This window comes from Schistocerca gregaria, chromosome 8 (assembly GCF_023897955.1).
Source record: "Schistocerca gregaria isolate iqSchGreg1 chromosome 8, iqSchGreg1.2, whole genome shotgun sequence".
In the NCBI taxonomy this organism is placed as follows: domain Eukaryota; kingdom Metazoa; phylum Arthropoda; class Insecta; order Orthoptera; family Acrididae; genus Schistocerca; species Schistocerca gregaria.
The window spans coordinates 232,541,755-232,567,242 of NC_064927.1; the positions used below are offsets into that span (position 1 = coordinate 232,541,755).

The 25,488-nt window shown below is 43.4% G+C and overlaps 1 protein-coding gene across 1 annotated transcript; it reads right to left on the reverse strand.

Moving 5' to 3' along the window:
* Positions 1 to 7,103: 7,103 nt before the first annotated feature.
* LOC126285129 (trypsin delta-like) lies at positions 7,104 to 22,149 on the reverse strand. Its single transcript, XM_049984450.1, has 2 exons — positions 21,784 to 22,149; positions 7,104 to 7,586 (listed from the first exon to the last, which is right to left on the reverse strand). The coding sequence occupies exons 1-2, from the start codon at positions 22,147 to 22,149 to the stop codon at positions 7,185 to 7,187; spliced, it is 768 nt and encodes a 255-aa protein (XP_049840407.1). The 3' UTR covers positions 7,104 to 7,184.
* Between the last annotated feature and the right edge of the window lie 3,339 nt (positions 22,150 to 25,488).

A 25,488-nucleotide genomic window follows, 5' to 3' on the forward strand; every position in this document is an offset into this window, starting at 1 on the left:
TCCTTGCAACGGCAGGCCTCGTACAGCACACACTCCGAACAATGTGCAGGGAGTTAACGAACTGGTGACTGCTGACAGACGTATTACAGTGAACGAATTGTCACGCTCCGTTTGGATAGGGGAAGGAAGTGTTTGCAGAATACTGAAAGTGTTGGCGTTAAAAAAGGTTTGCGCCAGCTGGGTTCTCATTGGCTCACAAAGAAACAAGAAAAACGATATGCAGCGAACTTTTGGAACAGTACGAGAATGGTGGAGATAAATTTCTTGGAAGAATTGTGACAGGTGATGAAACATGGCTCCATCATTTTTCACCAGAGACGAAGAGGCAAAAAATGTTGTGGCATCATGCAAATTCACCCAAGAAAAAAATTCAAAACCACACCTTCTGCTGGAAAAGTTATGGCTACGGTGTTTTCGATTCCGAAGGAGTCTTGCATGTGGACATCATGCCAAGAGGAACCACCATCAATTCTGATGCATGTGCAATGACACTGAAGAAACTTCATGCTCGACTGAGTCGTGTTCGACCACATCGGCAGAAGCAGGTTGTTTTGTTGTTGCATGAAAATGCACGGCCACATGTCAGTAAAAAAACCATGGAAGCGATCACAAAACTCGGATGGACAACACTGAAACACCCGCCTTACAGTCCTGACCTGACTCCATGTGACTATCTTTGGCAAACTGAAAGACCCTCTTTGTGGAACGAGGTTTGAAGATGATGACGCCCTTGTGCTCGCTGCCAAACAGTGGCTCCAACAGGTTGGTCCATTATTTTACCGTGCGGGTATACAGACGCTGGTTCAAAGATAGCGTAAGGCAGTTGAGATGGATGGAAATTATGTGGAGAAATGGAAATATTGTTCCTAAAGGATGTATCTACACATTGTAAAACTTTCAAACATGTAGAATGAAAGATGGATTTAAAAAAATAGACTGCATTTCTTTTGGAGTGACCCTCGTACATACTGTAAACAGTAACGGTACTATCACACTTCCCTGGGGTACTCCGGAAATTATCTTTATATCTGTCGATTTTGCTCCGTTAAGAACGACTTTTCGAGATCTATCTGCAAGGAAGTCTAAAGGCAGTGCGGGATGGTATTAAATGCCTTCCTGAAGTCAAGGAACACGCCATTACCCATCGCGCCGTCATGTACGGCGTTGTTGATCTTGTGGAGGAACAGAATGAGCTGAGTTTCGCAGGCTCTCTGTTTGCAGAATCAATGTTGATTTTTATAGAGGAGATTTTCTTTCTGGACAAACGTCACAAGTCTTGAGCGTAGAACATGTTCCATGATTCTACAACAGATTGACGTCAAAGACATGAGTCTTCCGACTGCGTGCGTCAGTCCTACGGCCTTTCTTAAAAGTGGGAATGACACCCGCTTTCTTCCAGTGGCTAGGTATCGTTCGTTGCTCGAGCGATCTACGATAAATTACTGCTGGAACAGGGGCAAGTTCTTTCGCAAAATCTTTGTAGAATCTTATAGGTATGTCATCTGGTCTCAACGCCTTCCCACAACTAAGCGATTTGTTTCTCTGTTCAGCGATCGGTTATCACAGTGGCTGCCATTTAGACGTTCGTACGACGATTGAAAGGAGGGACCGTGTTAGCATGTTCCGCGACGAAACAGTTTCGGAAGACCGAATTCAGTATTTTGACCTTCTCTATGTTATATTTCGTTTTTTTGTCAGTATGGTCACGAGTGAATAAATAGACGAGATCTACCCACTTACTGATTTTACATACGAACAAAACCTCTTGCTCAGATCGGCTCTCAACAATTTTACTTTCAAAGCCTCTGAACGCTTCCCTGATTGCTCATTTTACGCTATTTTCGTTTCGTTCAGCTTTTGTTTGTCAGATGCATTTTCACTTCTCGTGAATATCAGATGCATTTCTTTTTGTTTATGTAGCAGTCTTCTATTTCGGCTATTAAACAATGATGGGCCTTTCTGAAGAAATAACATAATTACCAGAAAACCACATGAGTGACAGTATTCCCCAATAACTAAGTGATAAAACTACCTCATGCTCACGCTAGTAATGCTCCACCATTAATGATCATTTACTGTTAAGATCATTTCCTCGCTGATTTAATGTACAAAAGGTTGGAACTTAAACAGTGGCAACATTGCTGTGCGATGGAATCTACTATTGTCGCTGAAAGCACACGTGGTTGACATACCTACCTTACCTCCGAGCAAATTGACTCGCCTGTCCCATGTCACAGGCGTCCGCACATTCGAGGGAAACACAGTCACTTGTGAGCGAGCGGTCTAACGTAACGGTGTCACTATGTTTTCGAAACAGGGACACCGGAGTTGGGTCAAGATTGAATGTGCCAGAGGTCGTACGGCACGATCAAAGTCTTCAAGAGGCTTGCGGGGACTCGGCATTGCCGTTTATAACAGTGGCACGTTGGGTAAAAGCCTTCAACGAAGGTCGGCAAACTGTGGCAGACATGCATCGGGCAGGTCGTCCTAGCGTCTCGGAAGAAGAAGTGCATGCTGTTGCCGCGTTAGTGGACAGTGATCGACGCCATACGATTCGTGGTGTCGCGCACGAAACCGGATTAGCGCATACGACTGTGATTCGCGTCCTGGAGGAACGCCAGGGCATACCAAAAATTGCATCACGATGGGTTCCGCATGACTGGACGCAAATGCAGAAAGGGATGCGTTACGACGCTGCTCAGACGCACTTGGAGCGCTACGAGTGCGAAAGAGAGGCTTTCTTACGCCGTATCTTAACACTGAATGAGACATGAGTCACATCGTACTAACCAAAACAGAAACACCAATCCAACGAATGGCGTCATTGTGGGTCGCCGCGAAAGTCGGAAGTGCGTCAGAGCTCCTGTATGGTGAAAGTTATGGTGATTCTCGTGTACGACTGTGATGGTGTTATCGTATCACACTACGTTCCTCCACAACAGACCGTCAATGCATAGTATTACTGTTCGTTTTTGGAGCATCACCTGCGACCAGCTTTGCAAAAGAAGCGGCGACACCTTCTGCGCAATCCACCCACCATTTTGCACGACAATGCACGGGCGCAAACAGCGCAAGCTGTGGCTGCTCTGTTCGGTAGATGGGACAGGGAAGTACTGTTCCATCCACCGTACTCCTCGGACTTAAGTCCTTGTGAGTTCCATTTGATTCGCTTCAGACTGTTCCAGAAATTCGATAGGCAGTAGACCCCTCAATTCGCACCATCGACAGTACAGGCTCTGCTAACGGTACACTACGCCTTCCACATCGATGGCAACGTGTTATGCACAACGCTGGTGACTATTTTGAAGAACAGTAACAGGTGCAAACATATAACTCTTTTCTATCGATTGTCAATGAATAGTTGCCACTACTTAAGCTCCAACCCTCGTAAATTTAGTAAGTGTTACTGAGAACCAGTTGTTCCCAAAAAGTTGTAATAATTGTTCTGTGTTCTTCATACCAAATCTATGGTACATTGATACATTTCTTGCTAATGTGTGCTACTTTCTCGTATCCAATTTGCAAAACAAAATGTAAGTATTAAGTAAAATTCATTCCAATAGCTAAGTTTCTTTTTCAATAGAGCGTTTACTTGGTACAGATTTGCCTGTCAGTGCAGCGACAGTTTCCTTTTACGTAATTGCAGTTGACATTCCTGTTGGCTTCCTTCCAACAGAAAACTTTCCAGAAACGAATAATAGTCACATACCTTACCACTACACACGATCAGGGTCATTTCAAATCTCAACACAGGAGTAACATTATCGGCTAATTGCTAATCTAGCAGTAGCCGGTAGTAGTCTACTTGGCTTTTACCGTGACAGGGCTAATGATACGGTTCGGGAAGAGTGTAATATACTGGGTTAACTGATGTCAAAACACCTTCACCTACAATCTTCCTCGAACAGACTTGCAAAAACCTACTTCAAATAATTTCCCGATTTTTCAGGTATGCGCTTTGCAAGGTTAGAGGCCTTTTTGAGTAGATTTCCGAAAAGTGGGTTTAGTCTCAAAGGGCCAGGTCAAACACGGGACACGGTTGCAGCTAAGAAGCATTGGTATTATAGTTTTAAACTGTCGTAACTGTCTACGGCTGAAATAATATAATTGCGGCATCCCGTGATATAATTATCTTCGTTTCACTCTACTAAATGTGTCAGTAAAGTGTTATGTTTCCGAAGTTATGCGATTAATGCAGGTTCGAAATCATAAAATCTGTAAGAGTGCAAGGAGCACAATAACTTCTGATTTCTTTCAATAAAAAATTTTCAATTAATATCGTCTAAGATAATCGGTGTTGTTTAGTGTGTCACTATGAGAACCAGAGATGCTAAATAACTACGGTGTACCTGCTTCAAATAATCTATACCATAAAATTGGTGAAGTAAATGAAATAAAATTAATGTTGTAGTTGTAAGTATTTTCGCTAACTTGTCAGATAGTTAAACGTCATATTTCAGTAACAGATTGCTTCAAGATCTTTTATATGGCAGCACATCAGAATCTGCTGTAGTACTGCAAATCAAAGTCGTTGTAAATTCTTAAGAGCAGAGATGCATTTGTGTTAATGTCGCACTATCGTACGTGAACTTCAGTTTGTATTCTGAAGTGTCAATGCTTTCAGACATGCACATTTCAGATAAAAGGTTTCACCAAAAATTTCATCACACAACCATTGAATGAATTGTAACACTTTCAATAATATATTGCACTTCCGCGAAGTACACACTACCGCCACATATTAAGGGCGTTACGTTAATTAGCAAAAGAGCAGAAAGAATCTTAGGTAAAAATGAACTGAAGCAAAGATATTATTACACTGACCGCATTTTTTCAGTTTAATAATGATCAGCGGCATTTTAAAACAGCTATACTCGTTTTCCGGCACGAAATGGCTATCGGGCAGGTGTTAACAGGGTCCGGTACCTTGTTGTCTGCAAATCTACCCAGAAGAATACGAAACAAATAGGAAAAAACACAAACACTCATAGTACTTTGGAAACAGCACTTCATAAGAAAATTCTTTATCATGTAGAAACAAATTCCGTAACTTACTTCACCATGTGCCATTAAAATGGCATAACCCATAGTGATACAGCTCTAAATTTCGAAGCGCTATGTTCGGGAAGAACCAAGGCAAGCCCACAAGCAAGACACAGGAGCAGAATTCGTTAGATGTACTGAAAGCCTGCTGAAGCCGGAGATAAGTACTGCTGAATTTTTTGCTGAGGACCTAAACGTATACGGCTCTTTTTTGCAACAGAACAAGACTGCGAATAACCAATTTTAAAATGTTTTATCGTGTTCGTATTAAAAACTGGCTGTGGAACTGGACATAGTGTTTTGATATAAAAAAGAGCAATGATACTCAAAGACTACTTACCTTTGCAGTTCAAACGGCTCGAGTTCCCTATTAAACTTTCCTTCGGTATTACAATTAACAAAGGATAGGGCCACACATCGAACGTTGCTGGAGTTGACCTAAGCGTGCATTGCTTCTCAAATGGTCAGTTATAGGTGGCTCTGTCATGTGTAACATCAAAACGTAGTATGTTCATTTTTGCACCTAATGCTGTAGACGTTTTTAACGTAGTATACAAGTAAATGTCCTCAATTCATAGAAAATATCTGCCGGACCACTAATAAAATATAAGTAATATGCTTTTAAGGGCTTCTTCTGGAGGCTCAATGTAGCAAATTTTGTTTTACGTTCTATGCATTTATGATCACTATTTCAATTTGCACCTAATATTTAGTTACCTAAAACTCTACATAGTGACCCGTCAACAGAATTACTGCTACATAAGACAAGTCGGTAGGCCGCAAATTCTTAGCGGTACTCGTGTGATTTGGGAGGGTGTCACTAGTAATATATAGTCCGTATTTCCCCTGGTAGCCATTCCATAGACCTTTTATTTCGAAAGCTGTAGCTTTTTTAGTGCTAAAGTGTGAAGTACTTGTATTTTTAAACTAAATATTGTTTTCTATTACGTGAACTCGTGTGTAAATGGCCAGTTTGCTGTCATACTTATATAACATTAAGCTAATATTCTGTAAACTGATTCGTTCCTAGTCATTATGATATATCGTGGAAAGTGACCTCAGGAACGTGTAGTTTTTAATATGTTACTACCATAGCTATTGCTGCTAGTTGTCCAGACTGTCTGCCTATTAGCAATGCTTTTCAGCTCCAAATTTTCAACAGTACAAAAGAGCAGTCAAAAATAGAGGTAAATGGTTGGTTATTTTAGGTAGTCTATGCAGATATGATCACTATTACAATTTGGAATTACAGACTTTTTTAGAAGTGTTTTCCACTTTAATACCTGATCATCCTTTGACTACTTTCAGTATTTGTGCACGACGAACACAATCCCAATATTAATTTTTCTCATAGTCATTCCTCTAAGGATGAGTCTACCCCGTCAGTCTAAGAAGTCTCGAAGTGTACTCATAAAGAATAGAGGAGAGCTGAGATGGTAGTTTTATTGCTTCACGTGTTCTACATAATCTCTCCCTACTTGAGTACAGCGCACAGCACGTTCATAGTGCCATGTGAAGCCGTCATAAAAGTACTTCTTTAAGATGTTATTCAACTTGTTCGTCAGACTGGCTTGAACGGCGGTTACACCGCCGAAGCGTTGACTCTTCCTGTGAATTTCTGCGCTGTGTCGTTTGATGGTACGGTCGTATTTACATCACCAACTCCTCTCACGAAGTGTGATTTTTTCCGCGCATTTTTGTTCAGGGATCGAGGTGTGTGAGACAGACTTTGCATTCACTTTTCTGTTCTTTAAAACATTCTGGATAATGTCTCGAATAGCTCATTTAGAGGTGTTGCTCCACTGTGACACAACAACGTTGGTACAGAATGGCCGCTCGTCCACTACTTAACACTACCGACGTATAACTCACTGGTCGAATGCATATCTGTTGTTCACTGCTGTTAGTACAAGCTGCCATCATAGGAAGCTGGCCTATAGGACAGGAATAAAATCAGACTCCGAACTTTTTGGACGGACGGTGTTCTCTTTTGTCTGTTGATGTATCATTAGTAATTTTTAAAGAGAAAATTCGTATCAACACATTTAATTTTAAAAAAATGGTATAGTCCAGAAGAATTAATAGTTAAGAACAGTTTACATCATTGTAGAAAACACAGACCAGTAGAGGCACATAGGGTGTTAAACGCCAGTTAGAGCTCGAACCCAGGAACGTAAGTTCCCAACACTGGTGTAGACGCCGGGAGTCGCCTCACATTCGTCCGGGTATCCCCAGGAGACGATGCCCACCTGGGTGCTACCGCTGACAAGAGGACCGCCAGAGTCGCCGCTGCAGACAGTGTGGCCCACCTCACCAGCACACACCATCCGCTCGGTCACAGTGTTCATACTCGCAAAGAGGTCCCGGCAAGTGGAACGGTCCAAGATGCTGATGTCCACTTTCTGGAGATTGGTGGGAGCGTCCCCACCAGTGACAGTGAGTCCCCAGCCGGTCACCGTCACTGCCAGACCAGCTGGGGGGTCATATCCGTCTGATGCGAGCTCTACCGCCTGTGTATTGTCGCCAAGTAGAGACCCAGACACCTGGAAAGCCAACACAAACAGTGACACTCTAGCGATATTTAAACTTTTCCTGCGTATACAGTGTTGGAATAACTCGCTAGGCGGCGATGTTCTGATCGCTGTTCTCATAAAGGCACGATCTCCAATGATATGACAAAATTCATCGTGCCAGACCTCCTTTTGCCCCGCGTAGAGCCGCTACTCGACGCGGTATGGACTTAACAGGTCGTTGGAACCCCTGCAGAAATATTGAGCTATGTTGCCTCTATAGCCGTCCATACTTGCTAAAGTGTGGCCGGTGCAGGATTTTGCACACGAAATAACCTCTCTATTACATGTCATTAATGTTCGATGGGATTCACTTTAGGCGATCTGGGTGACCAAATAGTTCGCCAGAACTGCCCAGAAAGTTTTCAAACTTATCACAAACAATCATAACACTTATATGGCTGTTTGGGAACATGAAGTAGCTGAATGGCTGCAAATGACAAGTGACAAAAAGCAGATTACAGAGTACCTGACGGCTCAACACAAAAGTTTTGTCTCAAGTACAGATAGTGTTGAGGATCAGTGGACAAAGTTCAAAACCATGGTACAATATGCGTTAGATGAGTATGTGCCAAGCAAGATCGTAAGAGATGGAAAAGAGCCACCGTGGTACAACAACCGAGTTAGAAAACTGCTGCGGAAGCAAAGGGAACTTCACAGCAAACATAAACATAGACAAAGCCTTGCAGACAAACAAAAATTACGCGAAGCGAAATGTAGTGTGAGGAGGGCTATGCGAGAGGCTTTCAATGAATTCGAAAGTAAAGTTCTATGTACTGACTTGGCAGAAAATCCTAAGAAATTTTGGTCCTATGTCAAAGCGGTAGGTGGATCAAAACAAAATGTCCAGACACTCTGTGACCAAAATGGTACTGAAACAGAGGATGACAGACTAAAGGCCGAATTACTAAATGTCTTCTTCCAAAGCTGTTTCACAGAGGAAGACTGCACTGTGCTTCCTTCTCTAGATTGTCGCACAGTTGACAAAATGGTAGATATCGAAGTAGACGACAGAGGGATAGAGAAACAATTAAAATCGCTCAAAAGAGGAAAGGCCGCTGGTCCTGATGGGATACCAGTTCGATTTTACACAGAGTACGCGAAGGAACTTGCCCCCCTTCTTGCAGCGGTGTACCGTAGGTCTCTAGAAGAGCGAAGCGTTCCAAAGGATTGGAAAAGGGCACAGGTCATTCCCGTTCTCAAGAAGGGACGTCGAACAGATGTGCAGAACTATAGACCTATATCTCTAACGTCGATCAGTTGTAGAATTTTGGAACACGTATTATGTTCGAGTATAATGTCTTTTCTGGAGACTAGAAATCTACTCTGTAGGAATCAGCATGGGTTTCGAAAAAGACGATCGTGAGAAACCCAGCTCGCGCTATTCGTCCACGAGACTCAGAGGGCCTTAGACACGGGTTCACAGGTAGATGCCGTGTTTCTTGACTTCCGCAAGGCGTTTGACACAGTTCCCCACAGTCGTTTAATGAACAAAGTAAGAGCATACGGACTATCAGATCAATTGTGTGATTGGATTGAGGAGTTCCTAGATAACAGAACGCAGCACGTCATTCTCAATGGAGAGAAGTCTTCCGAAGTAAGAGTGATTTCAGGTGTGCCGCAGGGGAGTGTCATAGGACCGTTGCTATTCACAATATACATAAATGACCTGGTGGATGACATCGGAAGTTCACTGAGGCTTTTTGCAGATGATGCTGTGGTGTATCGAGAGGTTGCAACAGTGGAAAATTGTACTGAAATGCAGGAGGATCTGCAGCGAATTGACGCATGGTGCACGGAATGGCAATTGAATCTCAATGTAGCGAAGTGTAATGTGATGCGAATACATAGAAAGATAGGTCCCTTATCATTTAGCTACAAAATAGCAGGTTAGCAGGTCAGCAACTGGAAGCAGTTAATTCCATAAATTATCTGGGAGTACGCATTAGGAGTGATTTAAAATGGAATGATCATATAAAGTTGATCGTCGGTAAAGCAGATGCCAGACTGAGATTCATTGGAAGAATCCTAAGGAAATGCAATCCGACAACAAAGGAAGTAGGTTACAGTACGCTTGTTCGCCCAATGCTTGAATACTGCTCAGCAGTGTGGGATCCGCACCAAGTAGGGTTGATAGAAGAGATAGAGAAGATCCAACGGAGAGCAGCGCGCTTCGTTACAGGATCATTTAGTAATTGCGAAAGCGTTACGGAGATGATAGATAAACTCCAGTGGAAGACTCTGCAGGAGAGACGCTCAGTAGCTCGGTACGGGCTTTTGTTGAAGTTTCGAGAACATACCTTCACCGAAGAGTCAAGCAGTATATTGCTCCCTCCTACGTATATCTCGCGAAGAGACCATGAGGATAAAATCAGAGAGATTAGAGCCCACACAGAAGCATACCGACAATCCTTCTTTCCACGTACAATACGAGACTGGAATAGAAGGGAGAACCGATAGAGGTACTCAGGGTACCCTCCGCCACACACCGTCAGGTGGCTTGCGGAGTACGGATGTAGATGTAGATGTAGAATGTATTCCATGCATCCGAAAGTAACTGTTTCCACTCAATGAACGGTTCAAGAACCCGTCCGTTTCGTGTAAACACGGCCCACACAATTATGGTGCCTTGTTCACAACTTGACTCCATAGATTCGTTGGCTCAGCGCCACATTCGACTCCTACCATCGGCTCTTACCAATTTAAATCGGGATTCATCTAATCAGGCCACATTTTCCAGTCGTCTAGGGTCCAACGATATGGTGACGAGACCAGGAGAAGCGCTGCTGGTGACGTCGCACAGTTAGCAAAGACAATCGTGTCAGTCGTCTGCTGCCATAGCACACTCGATACTTCACCGCCCCGTCCTAAGGTATACGTCAGTCCCACATCCCACATTGATGTCTGCGGTTATATCACACAATGCTGAATGTCTGTTAGCACTGATAATTCTACGCAAATGGCACTGCACTCGGTCGTTAAGTGAAGGCTGTCGGCCATTGAGTTGCCCTTTGTCAGAGATAAAACCTGAAATTTGGTATTCATGGCACGCGCTTGACACTGTGGATCTTGGAATATTGAATTTCCTTGCTAATTCCGAAACGGAATGTCCAATGCGGATACCTCAAACTAGCATTTCGCGTAAAAAAGTCTTTTAATTCCCGTCGTGCAGCCATGATCACGTTGACAACCTTTGCACATGAAACATCTGAGTGCAAATGACAGATCCTCCAACGCACTGCCTTCTTATAGCTTCTGTACGCTATACTACCTCAATCTGTATGTGGTCATATTGCTATCGCGCGACGGATGTCAGACGCCATGGACTGGGTACAATGGTAAAACAGGATTGACGGCGAACTGTGACGGAACTAACATCAGACTCCTAATGCTGTGCAGAGTATGAGTGTGTCTGAACACACAGTTTACCGAACACTCCAACGATAGGCCTTCGCCGCCGACGACACAAGCATGTGCCAATGTTAACACCACGATATTCCCAACTACGACTACAATGGGTAGGTACCATCGACTCTGGACGATGCCGCAGTGACAGAGAGTTTCATGGTCAATCGCGATACCTTCTTCATCATGCCGAAGGGAGGACCCAAATCCGTCGTCTTCCAGGGAACATGTTCTTGACTGTTGTACTACGGGACGGAGAAAAGCTGCAGCCGGCTCCATTATGCTCTGGGGAACGTTCACGTTAGCGTCCAAGGGTCCAGTGGTGCTCATGAAAAACATCAGGACGGCCAAGAAGTATCATACACTGGTTGCAGACCTCATACACCCCTTCATGACTATCATCTTCCCCGACGGCAGTGCCATTTTTCAGCGAGATAATGCTCCATGTCACAAGGCCAGAAGTGCAATCGAGTGTTTCGAGGAACACAGTGACGAGCTTCAATTGAGGTTCTGGCCCCCAGCTCTCAAGATCTGAACCCGGTCGAACACATCTGCGATGTGACTGAAGGTGGCGTAGGAGTTCATCGCCCCCTCCCCGGGAGTAACGGGAATTAAGGAAGCTGTGTGTGCAGATGTGGTGCCAACTCCCTCCAGCGACCTAAGAAAGATTCCCTGCTTCCATGCCACGACACATCGCCGCTGTTGTTGTGCTACAGGTCGACATACCGTCTACAAGGTAGGCGGCCATAATGTTCTGGCTGGTCAGTGCAAATTCCAAGGAGCTTTAGCCACCGTGGTTATCTACTCGTGCACTAGAGAATGCCAGCAAATAGGAGGACGCTATAGGCGGACCTTCACAACTGTGATCAAGGAATCCTATGTAACTAAATTAGCACCTGGATTTATAAATAGTGACTTAGGATTTTGTTTGAGTTCTCGGGATGCTAATCCAGGGTAATGTGAGTCTCACTCCGTCTGCCCGCTGGCGTTTACTATTGATACATCTCGGTGAGATTTCTTAACAGATAACATATCATCCAACATCTTCTTCTTGTCAGTTTTTCCACATATTCCTTTACTCTTCGATTCTACTCATAACCACCTCATTCCTTATCTAATTTCCGATATTCATGTGTAACACGACATCTGTTCCGATTTTGCCACAGTCCATGCAATACTGTGCTGCGAACGTACGTTACCAGAAAATCCTTCCTTAAATTAAGCCCTATGTCTGATATTAGTAGATTTCTCTTGACCAGGAATGCCCTCTTTTGCAGTGCTAGTCTGTTTTTGCTCCATCCATAACTGGTTATTTTGCCTTCTAGGTAGCAGAATTCGCTAACATCATTTACTTTGTGAGCATAATCCTGGTATTAAGTTTCTCGCTGTTCTCAGTTCTGCTACTCCTCATGACTTTCGTCATTCTTCGATTTACTCTTAATACACATTCTGTACTCATTAGACTGTTAATTGCATTCAGAAGATCAGGTAATTCTTCACGTTCACTGAGGACAGCCAGGTCACACCTTGAATTTTAATTCCACTCCCGAATTTTCCTTTTATTTCCATCATGGCTTCTTCGGTGCGAAAAACTACATCCTGTCCTACATATATTTAGACCCGAGCACTACATTCGGTTTTTCCACTATTATTGTTCCCTCTTGGCTCTTCTTGTACGAGTACATGTTTTATCTTATCCGTTGCTCCCTATAGCTTACGCCTACTTTCCTCAGAATTTCGAACATATTCCACCGTTTGATATCGTCGAACGACTTTTCCAAGTCGACATTATGAAGTGTCTTCATCTTTGTTTACTCTTGCTTCCCTTATCAACCGCGAAGTAAGAATTGCCTGTATGGTGACTATACTTTTCCTAAAGCCAAACTGATCGTCATCTAACACATTCTCAATTTTCTTTTCCATTCTTCTCTTTACCATTCTTCTCATCAACTTGGATGCATTACCTGTTAAGCTGATTGTGCGATAATTCTCACACTTACCAGCTCTTACAGTCCCCGGAAATGTGTGGATGATATTTTTCCGAAAGTCAAATAGTATATTGCTGGATTCATACATTCTACACATGTACATGATTAGTAGTTTTGTTGCCACTTCCCCCAAAGCCTTTAGAAATTCTGGTGGAATGTTAAATATTCCTTCCGCTTTATTTTATCTTAAGTCTTCCATATCTCTTTTAAATTCTAATATGGATATCCTGTCTCTAAATTTACTACTGTCTCCTCTTCTACCACGTCAGACAAATCTCCCCATCATCGAGGCCTTCTACGTACTCTTTATACCTATGTGCTCTCTCCTCTGCATTTAACAGTGGTATTCCCGTTGCACCCTTAATTTTACCACCCTTGCCTTTAATTTCATTGAAGGTTGTTTTGATTTTCCTGTATGCTAAGTCTGTCCTTCCGACAATCATTTCCTTTTAGATTTCTTCACATTTTTCATGCAGCCATTTCGTCTTAGCCTCCATGCCCTTCCTATTTATTTGATACCTCACAAAGCTATAACTCTGTATTCCTAAATTTACCTGAACATTTTTGCACTTCCTTTTTTCACCGAAGTATTTTTTTTTTTTTGTTACCCACGGTTTGTTCAAAGTTACCTTCTTTATACCTACTTTTTATTTTCAACTTCTGTGACTGCTTTATTTAGAGATGTCCAGTCCTCTTCGACTGCACTGCTTACTGAGCTATTCCTTATTGCAGCATTCATAGCCTTAGAGAACTTCAAGCATATTTCTTCATTCTTTAGTATTTCCATATTCCATTTCTTTGGTTATTGATTACACAGGCCAACGATGGAAAAACTTTTTTGCTGAAAATACCTTATTCTTATGTTTTTTAAGGTGAGAAATCCTAATATTATATTACGAAACTGTATCATGCATCATTTCTTCACATTTTACACTTAAATTTATTAAATTAAGCGATTTTTATAGAATTTAACAGCTTTTATGTAGTTACAATAATTTAAAAATGTAATGAATGTAGCAGTACTGAAAAATATTTGCTGGCAAGAAAAGGTCGATTTTATTTTTGTGTTTACAAATGGTGTTTTCTTTACTGTCAACCTAACCTCTCTTTCCCGTTTCCTGTACATGCGTTCAGTACAACGTCTAATCGTGGTTGTAAAAATTCTGCTGACAGTTTTTTTTTTTATTTGTGGTGAATTTGTGATTAAAAACACTAAAGAAACGTTATGGACTTAGTGAAAAAGGTTTATCTATCATACTTTGGATCTAAACTTGGCCGGCCGAACTGGCCGTGCGGTTCTAGGCGCTACAGTCTGGAACTGTGTGACCGCTACGGTCGCAGGTTCGAATCCTGCCTCCGGCATGGATGTGTGTGATGCCCTTAGGTTAGTTAGGTTTAAGTAGTTCTAAGTTCTAGGGGACCAATGACCACAGCAGTTAAGTCCCATAGTGCTCAGAGCCATTTGATTTGAACCATCTAAACTTGGTGATCAAGATAAATCTTGGGCGCTGCATAAGGTACGTTATGTGTGTGTCGAAGATATGAGTCAATGGTCAAAAAGGAGAAAAAAGCATTTAGATTTGCTGTTCCTATGATATGGGGGGAGCCAAAAAATCATTCTGATGATTGCTACTTTTGCAGTGTTGGTATTACTGTTCATAATTCGAATAACAAGAAGTTAATAAGTGACCCTAATCTTCTGTCCGCCATCCGAACAGTAGGCCATGGTGTAGATCTGCCAGTTCCTGAAACGCCAAATGATTTAAATTCTATTTCAGCAGAAGTGTTTTCTGATGTACAATGTGATTTAGATGAACCAGACGATGATGAATTCCATTGTGATACAGACCGAGCTTAACGATTTGGTGAGGGATCTGGGCTTAACGAAATGAAAAGGCTGAATTGCTTGGCTCTAGATTAAAAGAAAACAACCTATTGTCAGTTGGAACCAGCAGATATATGTATAGAAAGAGTGAGCAGCAATTTTCCTAGCTTTTCCACAAGAAGGTGATTAAGTGTACCGCTCAGACATTCCCAGTCTGATGAATGAGGTTGGTATTGAATACAAAAAGGAAGACTGGAGGCTGTTTATTGATTCATCGAAAACTAGTTTAATGGCTGTTTTATTACACAATGGTAACGTATATGCAACTATACCTGTTGAACATTCTGTACATATGAAAGAAAGTTATGAAAACCTAGAAATAGTGCTAAATAAAATAGGCTGTTCTGCTAATGGTTTGATGATACGTGGCAAACTGAAAGTAACATGTGTGCTCCTTGGTCAGCAAGGTGGCTTTACCAAATTTCCATGTTTCTTGTATGAATTGGACAGTAGGGCTAGGGAACAACACTGGTGCAGAAACAACGGGCCTGTGAGGGAGCCTTTAAAACCTGGTGAGAAGAACATTCTACGAAAAAATCTTGTACAGGCAAAAACGTACTCCTACCACCTCTACATATAAAGTTAGGATTAATGAAACATTAAGTGTAGGCTTTGCATGTAGATGGACTACGTTTTAAGTGTCGCTGCCTTTTAGAAGCTAAATTGGAAGAAGGCATCTTTGTCGGACCTGACATTAGAAAATTGATGTTTGATGTTAACTCTGAATCCACAATGACCTTAAATGAGAAAGAAGCATGGGTATCATTTGAGCAAGTCGTTACAAAGTTCTTAGGACATGAAAAAGACCCAGAATATGTTTCTGTTTTGGCTACAATGTTAAAGAAGTTTAAAACTTTATGATGTTTAATGAGCCTGAAAATCAGTTTTTGAATAGTCACCTTGATTACGTCCCGGGTAATGTGGGACATGTTAGTGAGGAGAAAAGAGAGCGTTTTCACCATTAAAGTGATGGAAGAACGCTACCAAGGCCGCTGGAACACCAATATGATGGGGGACTACTGTTGGTCACTTCACCGAGAAGGTCAGCAAGTGACTCATCGTAGATAAAGCTGCCCAAGAAGTTTCAAAGAAAAAGAGAAAGAAAATACAAACCAATTCCAGCTGACAAGTGAAACCTCTGTTGTTGTTGCGGTCTTCAGTCCTGAGACTGGTTTGATGCATCTCTCCATGCTACTCTATCCTGTGCAAGCTTCTTCATCTCCTAGTACCTACTGCAACCTACATCCTTCTTAATCTGCTTATTGTATTCATCTCTTGGTTTCCCTATACGATTTTTACCCTCCACGCTGCCCTCCAATACCACATTGGTGATCCCTTGATGCCTCTGAACATGTCCTACCAACCGATCCCTCCTCCTGGTCAAGTTGTGCCACGAACTTCTCTTCTCCCCAACCCTATTCAATACTTCTTCATTAGTTATGATATCTACCCATCTAATCTTCAGCATTCTTCTGTAGCACCACATTTCGAAAGCTTCTATTCTGTTCTTGTCCAAACTAGTTATCGTCCATGTTTCACTTCCATACATGGCTACACTCCATACAAATAATTTCAAAAATGACTTCCTGACACTTAAATCTATACTCGATGTTAACAAATTTCTCTTCTTCAGAAACGCTTTCCTTGCCATTGCCAGTCTACATTTTATATCGTCTCTACTTCGACCATCATCAGTTATTTTGCTCCCCAAATAGCAAAACTCCTTTACTACTTTAAGTGTCTCATTTCCTAATCTAATTCCCTCAGCATCACCCGACTTAATTCGACTACATTCCATTATCCTCGTTTTGCTTTTGTTGATGTTCATCTTATATCCAGGTCTCAAGACAGTGTCCACGACACCACGGCCAGTCCGAGACCCTTCAGTGAACAAAAAGGTACTGTCGCGAAGTTCCATGGGTAGGTTGTGAAACTGAAGGCGATAGAGCGAGGCAGGAGTCGTGTCCCTAGGAAGCGAATGAAGGCCAAAGTTAACATGGGCCGCTTCACAAAGCCAAGGTGCTGGAGGGTTCACACCCAACGGGAAAGTTGCAGGTAGTGTGAAGTTAAGCTGCCAGAGCAAGTGTCGAAAGCGGACTTCAGGAGGTAACAGAGAAATGGCACGCGCCTCATACTGGCTCTCAAAGGAATCATCGAAGAAGGAGGAATAGGATGGGTGGCCAAGCATGGCAGACAAACGGAACGCCTACGTGCTGAGGAGAAAGTCACAGCGGCAAGACAGTGGTAGTTCAGCAGCTTCAGCATACAGACTCTCAACTGGGCTGGTTTAAAAGGCGCCAATATCGAAACGAATGCCTCGACTGCGGATAGTGTGACATGGTGTAAGAAGGACGTGAAGACGCATAAACAAAGCACCCATAGTCTAGATTCGAACAGACAAGGGACCAGTACTAACGGAGGAGGGTGGTTTGATCTGCACCCCAGGAAGTACCATTGAGGAGACGTAGGACGCTGAGGGACCGCTTACAGAGGGCTGCAGGGTAAGACACATGGGAAGACCAAGTGAGTTTCCTGTCGAGCATGAGCCTCAGCAATTTCGTAGTTTCAACGAACGGAAAGCAACCGTCCCAAGATGTAAAGATGGTGGAGGAAACGAATTGTGCGAAGGCTGTTGTCAATGCTCCATGAGTAAAGACGATCAAGACATCAATGAGACAGGTCAGTGGAGAACTGCAATCTATGGCAAAATCGTTAGCAAAAAGGGAGCCGAAGATGCCGAGAGGAAGACAGGCCATTATAGGGTTAATGGTGATAGCAAATAGGATGATGTTCAAGACGGAACCCTGAAGCACACCGGTTTCCTGGATAAAGGTGTCCGACAAGGCAGATCCCACACGCACCCTGAAAACTCGGCCTTTAAAAAGTTACTGAAGGAATTGCGGCAGGCGCCCACAGAAGCCCTACGTTTAAAGAGTATGGAGAATACCAGTACTCCAGAAGGTGTCGTAGGCCTTCTCAAAATCGGAAAAGACGGGCACAGTCTGGGATTTTCGCAGAAAACCATTCGTGTCATGGGCGGACAAAGTGACGAGATGGTGGACTGCAAAACGGCTCGCTCGAAGTACACACTGTGCAGTTGTTAGTAAATTACGAGACTCGAGCCACCACACCAGCCAGGCATGAATCATATGTTCCATTACCTTGCAAACACAGCTGGTGAGAGAGATGGGGTAGTAGCTAGAAGGAAGGTTTTTGTCCTTACTGGGCTTTGGTATGGGTATGACTGTTTCTTCACACCAACATACGGGAAACGTGCCTTCTGCCCAGGTATAGGTGTAAGAGATAGCAAAGACATCTCTGATATTGAAATTGGCGTATGAATGTTGGTACCAGAGAGCCATCTGAGGCTGGCCCACACGACAGAGGAAGGGGTGGAACTGTTAAAATAAATAGTGAATGGAACCAGGTAGCTTTTTTGCTATCCAGATGAACGCGACGACAGTTTGCACGCGTCTGTTTATAATGAATGCAGTTTGTCATCTTAGGATGACGGTTAAAAACGCTGAGGGCACATCTCCGCCCGCGAATTGCGTCGCAACTTGCTTCTGTCCACCAAGGAACTGGGACACGGTGTGGTAAAGAGGAAGTGCGAGGAATGGAACATTGTGCAGCAGTAAGGATAACGTTTGTGAGATATTCCACCTGGTCATCTCCGATCTTGTTCTTCGAAGCTCGCTAGGGAGGAGCAAAGCCACCAGTCAGACTTAGTAAGCAGGCATTTGGGTGTGAACGCAGGTGATCGCTCGAGTACGTGTCAGAGAGAACGGACTCCTCAAGACCATGGGCAAGGTGGGTAGTGCAGAAGAACAGTTCCAAATGGGAATAGGTGTGCGAGGAGTCGGAAAGGAATGTGGGTGCTCCAGTGGAGGAGATATAGTTGATTAAGATCAGCCAAGAGGGCAGATATCTGACGTTCTGAGAAAACCTCAGAGGGGATGATGCGCATTAAATTCATCGAGCAACAGAAAGGGCGGAGGTAGCAGCACAGTAAGCTGAAGGAAGTCTGTTCTGAGGACATTGAATGACGGAGGGACGTAAATGGTACAGAGGGAAAAAGTCAGATGAGGAAGGTAAAGGCGAACTACAACAGCTTGAAGGTAGGTAGTCAGGGAGATAGGTTGACTGTTAACATCATCCCGTATGAGCTGCATGACGCCCCCATGAGATGGAATGCCGACCTCAAAGTGGTCGAGAGGATGCAATTACGTTTCCTGAAAACAGAACAGAAGGGGACGCTGCGATGCTAAAAGCAATAGTAAAACCTCTCGTGGGACTGAAGGCCATGAACGTCCCATTGGAGGAGAGTCATAACGAGAAAGAAATGAAGGTGTGTCACCTCGACGGCTGCCGAGTGACCGCCTGTGAAGACTCGCAGCTACAGGGCACAGAAGCAGGAGAATCCAGCTCTGTGAGGTTCGCAGAGGCATCGGCTTGCTTGTGCTATCGGTCTGTGAAGTCCAGTGGTGGACACCGGCGACATGGAGGGCAGTCGGGCTAAGGTGTCATGTAGCAACACCGTCGACGCGGATCTTTGAGTCGGTGAAGGAGCAGACCCTTTGCCTATGTTGGACTTCTTCGAGCCTTTCCGGTTAGCAGAGGACTCAGATGTTCGTTGGCTGAGGGTCGTAGGAAGCTTTCAGTGGAGTACTCCTCCTGTCCTTTGCAGCCTCCCGGTTGTGTAGCTGGTGCCTTCACCTGTCGAGGTAAGAGTTTGATTGCTTGTTGTACAGCTGGACAAGGGGATCACGATGCTACCTTGACACTGGGCGATTTCACAACCTCACAGCCGAATTTGACGTCGCATGTCTGTGTGGCCATGTCCTTCATGGAACGAGAGGCAGCAAGAACAGAACTATGAGTGCCAGACGGGAGAACTCAGGGTTTGTGAGTAGCCAATAAGCTGCGCGAGACTGGGTAACGCACTTTTTTCCTTTATCCAGATCTCCTGGACATTCCGCTCATCAAGATACACGGGACAATCCCGAGAGGGGGTGGCATGGCTCCCAGTGCAGTTGATACAGCGGGAAGAAGAAGGCGGACAATCGCCCTCGTAGGCATCCCTACCACAGGTTACCTATGTGGATGGGTGTCAACGAAATGTTCTAGTTTGGTTGAAACGATGACACTGGTAGCAGCGTATCAGGTTTAGAAAGTACGATCCGACTGATAATTTCATAGCCTGCTTTGATCTTGGACGGAAGCACCACTCTGTCAAAGGTGAAAAAGAGCATGGGTTTGCACTAAGGAGGAATCAACCTTTCTCATCACCCGATGGCAATGACATCCTGATCAGAGAGGTATGATTGGGTTTCGGCCTCGGTCAAACCGTCGAGCAGCCTAGTGTAAATAACACCACTGGAAGAATTCAGAGTTCAATGGACCTCAACACGAACAGGGTGACTGCAGAGGTGCAAGGCAACAAGCAGTTGTTGTACTTGCAAATCAGAAGTAGTCAGCGAAAGCAAAGTAGCATTCCGTAAACGAGTGCAGGATTTCACTGGGCCAGTCCCCTCCAGCACTACTTGAGACATCAGTTGAGCCCATGTCATCTCGTGTGCTCCACTTCTGTGTGCTACCGGGGGCCGTACCCGATATTAGGCAGGTGTACCACTTTCTTGGGTTCTTCAGTTCATAAATAAGTGACACATCAGATATTTCGCACTTATTTGAAAACACTCACCTCTCACATTGTTTATCTGTACACTGTGCAAAAGAGCATTGATTACAGATTCGAGACCACTACCAGAGATGTCACTGCTGACGTTAGATTTAAAATTATTGCGTACGCCTTCTTGTGGAGCTAACTATACGATATAACTACAGCCGAAGAACTAACATGATCTCGCAGTGCCTAATCTTGTTCGAGGTTACAAATGGCTCCACCACTACGCAAAAGCTGCTTGAGAGGTTCATCGTTGCTGAACTAGTTTTGGGAACACTGCGTCGATATTGCTGTATTGGATCTGAGATCTGAGTTGCATATATATGTTTTCCGTTGCCAAAGATGTTGATTTATTAATGTGAAGGATGTTCGAGTCCTCCCTCAGGCATGGGTGTGTGTGTTTGTCCTTAGGAAATTTTAGGTTAAGTAGTGTGTAAGCTTAGAGACTGATAACCTTTGCAGTTGAGTCCCATACGATTTCACACACATTTGAACATTATTGAAAGTGAAGGAATAAAACCAGCAAATGGAATACACAGAAGAGGAAATGTCTAATTTTAAAAAGTCACGTTTCAGGCTGTAGGAGAATTTCGGACATCGTAGACTAGGATACATCCCGCGGGGTTGCTCGTATACATCAACAACAGACACGTCGACATGAAGCTCAAACTATCGTCGTTGTTGTTATTGTTTGACCTGCCCTGTCTACAAATATCATCAAGTACGAATGAAGTGTTTTTGCTTAACTTGACGAACATTCAGGATAAATGACATACCCGAAGTAGGCAGTAAAATCCGCAGATATTAACTCCGATGTAGATCTTTGAAACTACCCAATACCAAAGAGCAAACATCATTGCCTTAAAAAATGGTTCAAATGGCTCTGAGCACTATGGGACTTAACTGCTGTGGTCATCAGTCCCCTAGAACTTAGAACCACTTAAACATAACTAACCAATGGACATCACACACATCCATGCCCGAGCGGTCGCGCGGTTCCAGACTGTAGCGCCTAGAACCGCTCGGGCATTCCGGCCATCATTGCCTTAACCCACTCCTAATGGAAAACCTATATGGGGTTTCGTGGTCGAAAGAGTCCTGATCTGGATTGTCATAAGACATTGATGCACATGTGTCAGTAATGGAATTAATTTGGTTGATTGGATTACGAGCATCCGAAATACGAAAGCTCCGCTCAGCTCTACTCACCTGTACAACAGCAATATCGTAATCCAGTGTTCTGGCACTGAAAGATCCGTGCATGTAGCCAGATGAGGCTTGAAGGACGGTGCCACCACTTTCTCGAGTTGACGAGCCAGCTCGGAAACTCATGAGAGGGAGACTATAGCCCTCCACACAGTGAGCGGCCGTCAGCACCCAGTTGGAACTGATGATGGACGCTCCGCAGTGGAGCGAACCGCTATACTCGAACGCCAGTTGCCAGGGGTAGTTAGCTATGTCGGCATCGGATCCTCCAATGACCCTGCTACTTTCACTGCTCCAGAGTCTGGCGGGCGCTGGCGAGGCTACAGCAGAGCCAAGCACGTACGTAAACCACAGGACGAGAAGCTGCATTGTGGGAAAGGCGACTGTAATGTGATGAGTCGCCAGTCTATATATTCAGTTGTACCAGCCAAGAATGGCTCCTTATCTCTCGTCTGCAGTGCTGTGTGCGTGAGAGCTGTCAAGCTATATTAGCTATTTAAGGGCTTCCGGATCCCGATAAAATCAGTGGTCAATGTCACCTATGACGCACATACTAAATGGTTGCAGAACGTTTCTAAATGACGCAGAGATACATGTGCTGAAATCTTCGTGTTTGTTCGAACCCAAGTCTTTTGTTCAACAAACGAACGTCAATTGTTAATCTTAGAAGTGGCTATCTTCTTCGTAGTCTTATCTCACATTACACCAGCGTACTCTGAGAGTTATTCCATGCTACGTTCATTGTTTAGGTTTTTTCTTCCTTTTAGCAAAAAAACATCATTATTTTTCGTTTCCACTTCATTTCTTTTTCGCTTCTGTTTTAAACACCCAACCTTTGTTAACAGTTTTCCACCGAAGCATTTCCCTCTCAAATAACTTTATCGTTACTCTACTATTACAATAAGTAAAGACAAAGCAGAAATAAGTAATCTTGAAAAGAGAAAACCGGGAAAATGTTGATCAGTAGCCGTAAAGACTTCCCCTCAGAACTATATAGGAAACCACCACCATCCACTACTAACACAGCCATGATTCAAAATAAAATGCTGGCCGGAGTGGCCATGCTGTTCTAGGCGCTACAGTCTGGAACTGAGCGACTGCTACGATCGCAGGTTGGAATCCTGCGTCAGGCAAGGATGTGTGTGATGTCCTTACGTTAGTTAGGTTTAATTAGTTCTAAGTTCTAAGCGACTGATGACCTCAGAAGTTATGTCGAATAGTCCTCAGAGCCATTTGAAGCATTTTGAACCGAAATAAAATGCTTGCTCTACATTAGACTCTTAACCAGTAGAAGATGTTCTGACTTACCCACAAGCATAATGTACTCTTGGGATACGAAGAGCCAGAAAGATTGTTTTAGATCCTTTTACTGTTGGGAATCATCCTTAAAGCAGTCCATACACAGAGTGTAGTTTCAGCAGCAGTTAGTGTGTCACAAGGAACTATTTGCAAGTGAGATGACGATTTCGGAAACAAGGAAATCTCCATTGGAAACTAGTAGAAGATAAAGGGCGTCCGCAATGTCCGAGCGGTTCTACGCGCTTCAGTCTGGAACCGCGCGACCACTACGGTCGCAGGATCGAATCCTGCCTTGGGCGTGGATGTGTGTGATGTCCTTAGGTCAGTTAGGTTTAAGTAGTTCTAAGTTCTAGGGGACTTATGACATCAGAAGTTTAGTCCCATAGTGCTCAGAGACATTTGAACGATTTTAAAGATGATAAAGAGTTCTCAGTGATACTGACCCACAGTCTTTTTAAACAATAATCGCCATTGGACTGTATATTACTGTATTCTTCTTCTGTACAATCTATATTTCGGGTTTCACGCCACAATCGAACGCAATATTCTTATACCATTAACACAATTTTGTTGTGTACTATGCAGGATGACAAATACATAGTTCAAAACGTTTGCCTAAACGTTATATCAGTGTTAAGTGAATATGTTGAACAGTGTATTGGTCATCCTGCATAGTATACACCAAAATTACGTTAGTGGTCTAAGAACATTATGCTCGATAATGGTGTAAAAGCCGAAATCATTATTTTACAGAAGAAAAATATTGGAAATTTGTCGTACGATCTTATGGGACAAAATTGCTGAGGTCATCGGTTCCTAAGCATACACACTAATTAAACTATCTTACACTGACGACAATACAAGCATCCATTCCCGAGGGAGGACTCGAACCTCCAAAGGAGGGAGCCGCGCGGATCATGACAAGACGCCTGAGTCTGCGCGTCTAGCCCGCCAGGCGGGAAAATATTGTAACACACTTTAATGAAGACATATTCTTCTTTAAGACACAAAGAGCAACCGTCCGACAGCACGTCAGATGCCTGGTGTTTACTACACTGCGAATGGTGATGGTTTCCAGGAAGGCTTACAGTTGTATTCTAAATAGGAATGTCTGCTCAGTCTACCGAAAGCTCTGCCCCGTTAGGTCTATTCGCCTGATATTTAGGAATGTTTGCGTTTTGTCCGCTGTGCGTCGGAGCAACCCTTTTTGAAATATATTCTGTACTACTAAATTCACAGTATTAATAATAGCCTCCGGACTATGGCAAATTCACAGCAAACGTAACAGAAGGAATGATTTCATAATTATTACGAGAAATACTACAGGAGCAGGCCTATGGGTAGACGTCGTCATAATTTTGTATCAAAATATATTTCTGCAGAGTAGTGACACACTTTGACGACTATTCTGCTAGTCATAACGCCTTTTTTTGGGGTCATCTGTCTTCTGACTGGTTTGATACGGCCCGCCACGAATTCCTTTCCTGTGCTAACCTCTTCATCTCAGAGTAGCACTTGCAATCTACGTCCTCAATTATTTGCTTGGCGTATTCCAACCTCTGTCTTCCTCTATAGTTTTTGCCCTCTACAGCTCCCTCTAGTACCATGGAAGTCATTCCCAAATGTCTTAGCAGATGTCCTATCATCCTTTCCCTTCTCCTTATCAGTGTTTTCCACATATTCCTTTCCTCTACGATTCTGCTTAGAATCTCCTCATTCCTTACCTTATCAGTCCACCTAATTTTCAACATTCGTCTATAGCACCACATCTCAAATGCTTCGATTCTCTTCTGTTCCGGTTTTCCCACAGTCCATGTTTCACTACCATACAATGCTGTACTCCAGACGTACATCCTCATAAATTTCTTCCTCAAGTTAAGGCCGGTATTTGATATTAGTAGACTTCTCTTGGCCAGAAATGCCTTTTTTGCCATAGCGAGTCTGCTTTTGATGTCCTCCTTGCTCCGTCCGTCATTGGTTATTTTACTACCTAGGTAGCAGAATTCCTTAACTTCATTGACTTCGTGACCATCAATCCTGATGTTAAGTTTCTCGCTGTTCTCATTTCTACTACTTCTCATTACCTTCGTCTTTCTCCGATTTACTCTCAAACCATACTGTTCATTCCGTTCAGCAGATCATTTAATTCTTCTTCAGTTTCAATCAGGATAGCAATGTCATCAGCGAATCGTATCATTGATATTCTTTCACCTTGTATTTTAATTCCACTCCTGAACCTTTCTCTTATTTCTATCATTGCTTCCTCGATGTACAGATTGAAGAGTAGGGCCGAAAGGCTACAGCTTTGTCTACACCCTTCTTAATACGAGCACTTCGTTCTTGATCGTCCACTCTTATTATTCCCTCTTGGTTGTTGTACATATTGTATATGACCCGTCTCTCCCTATA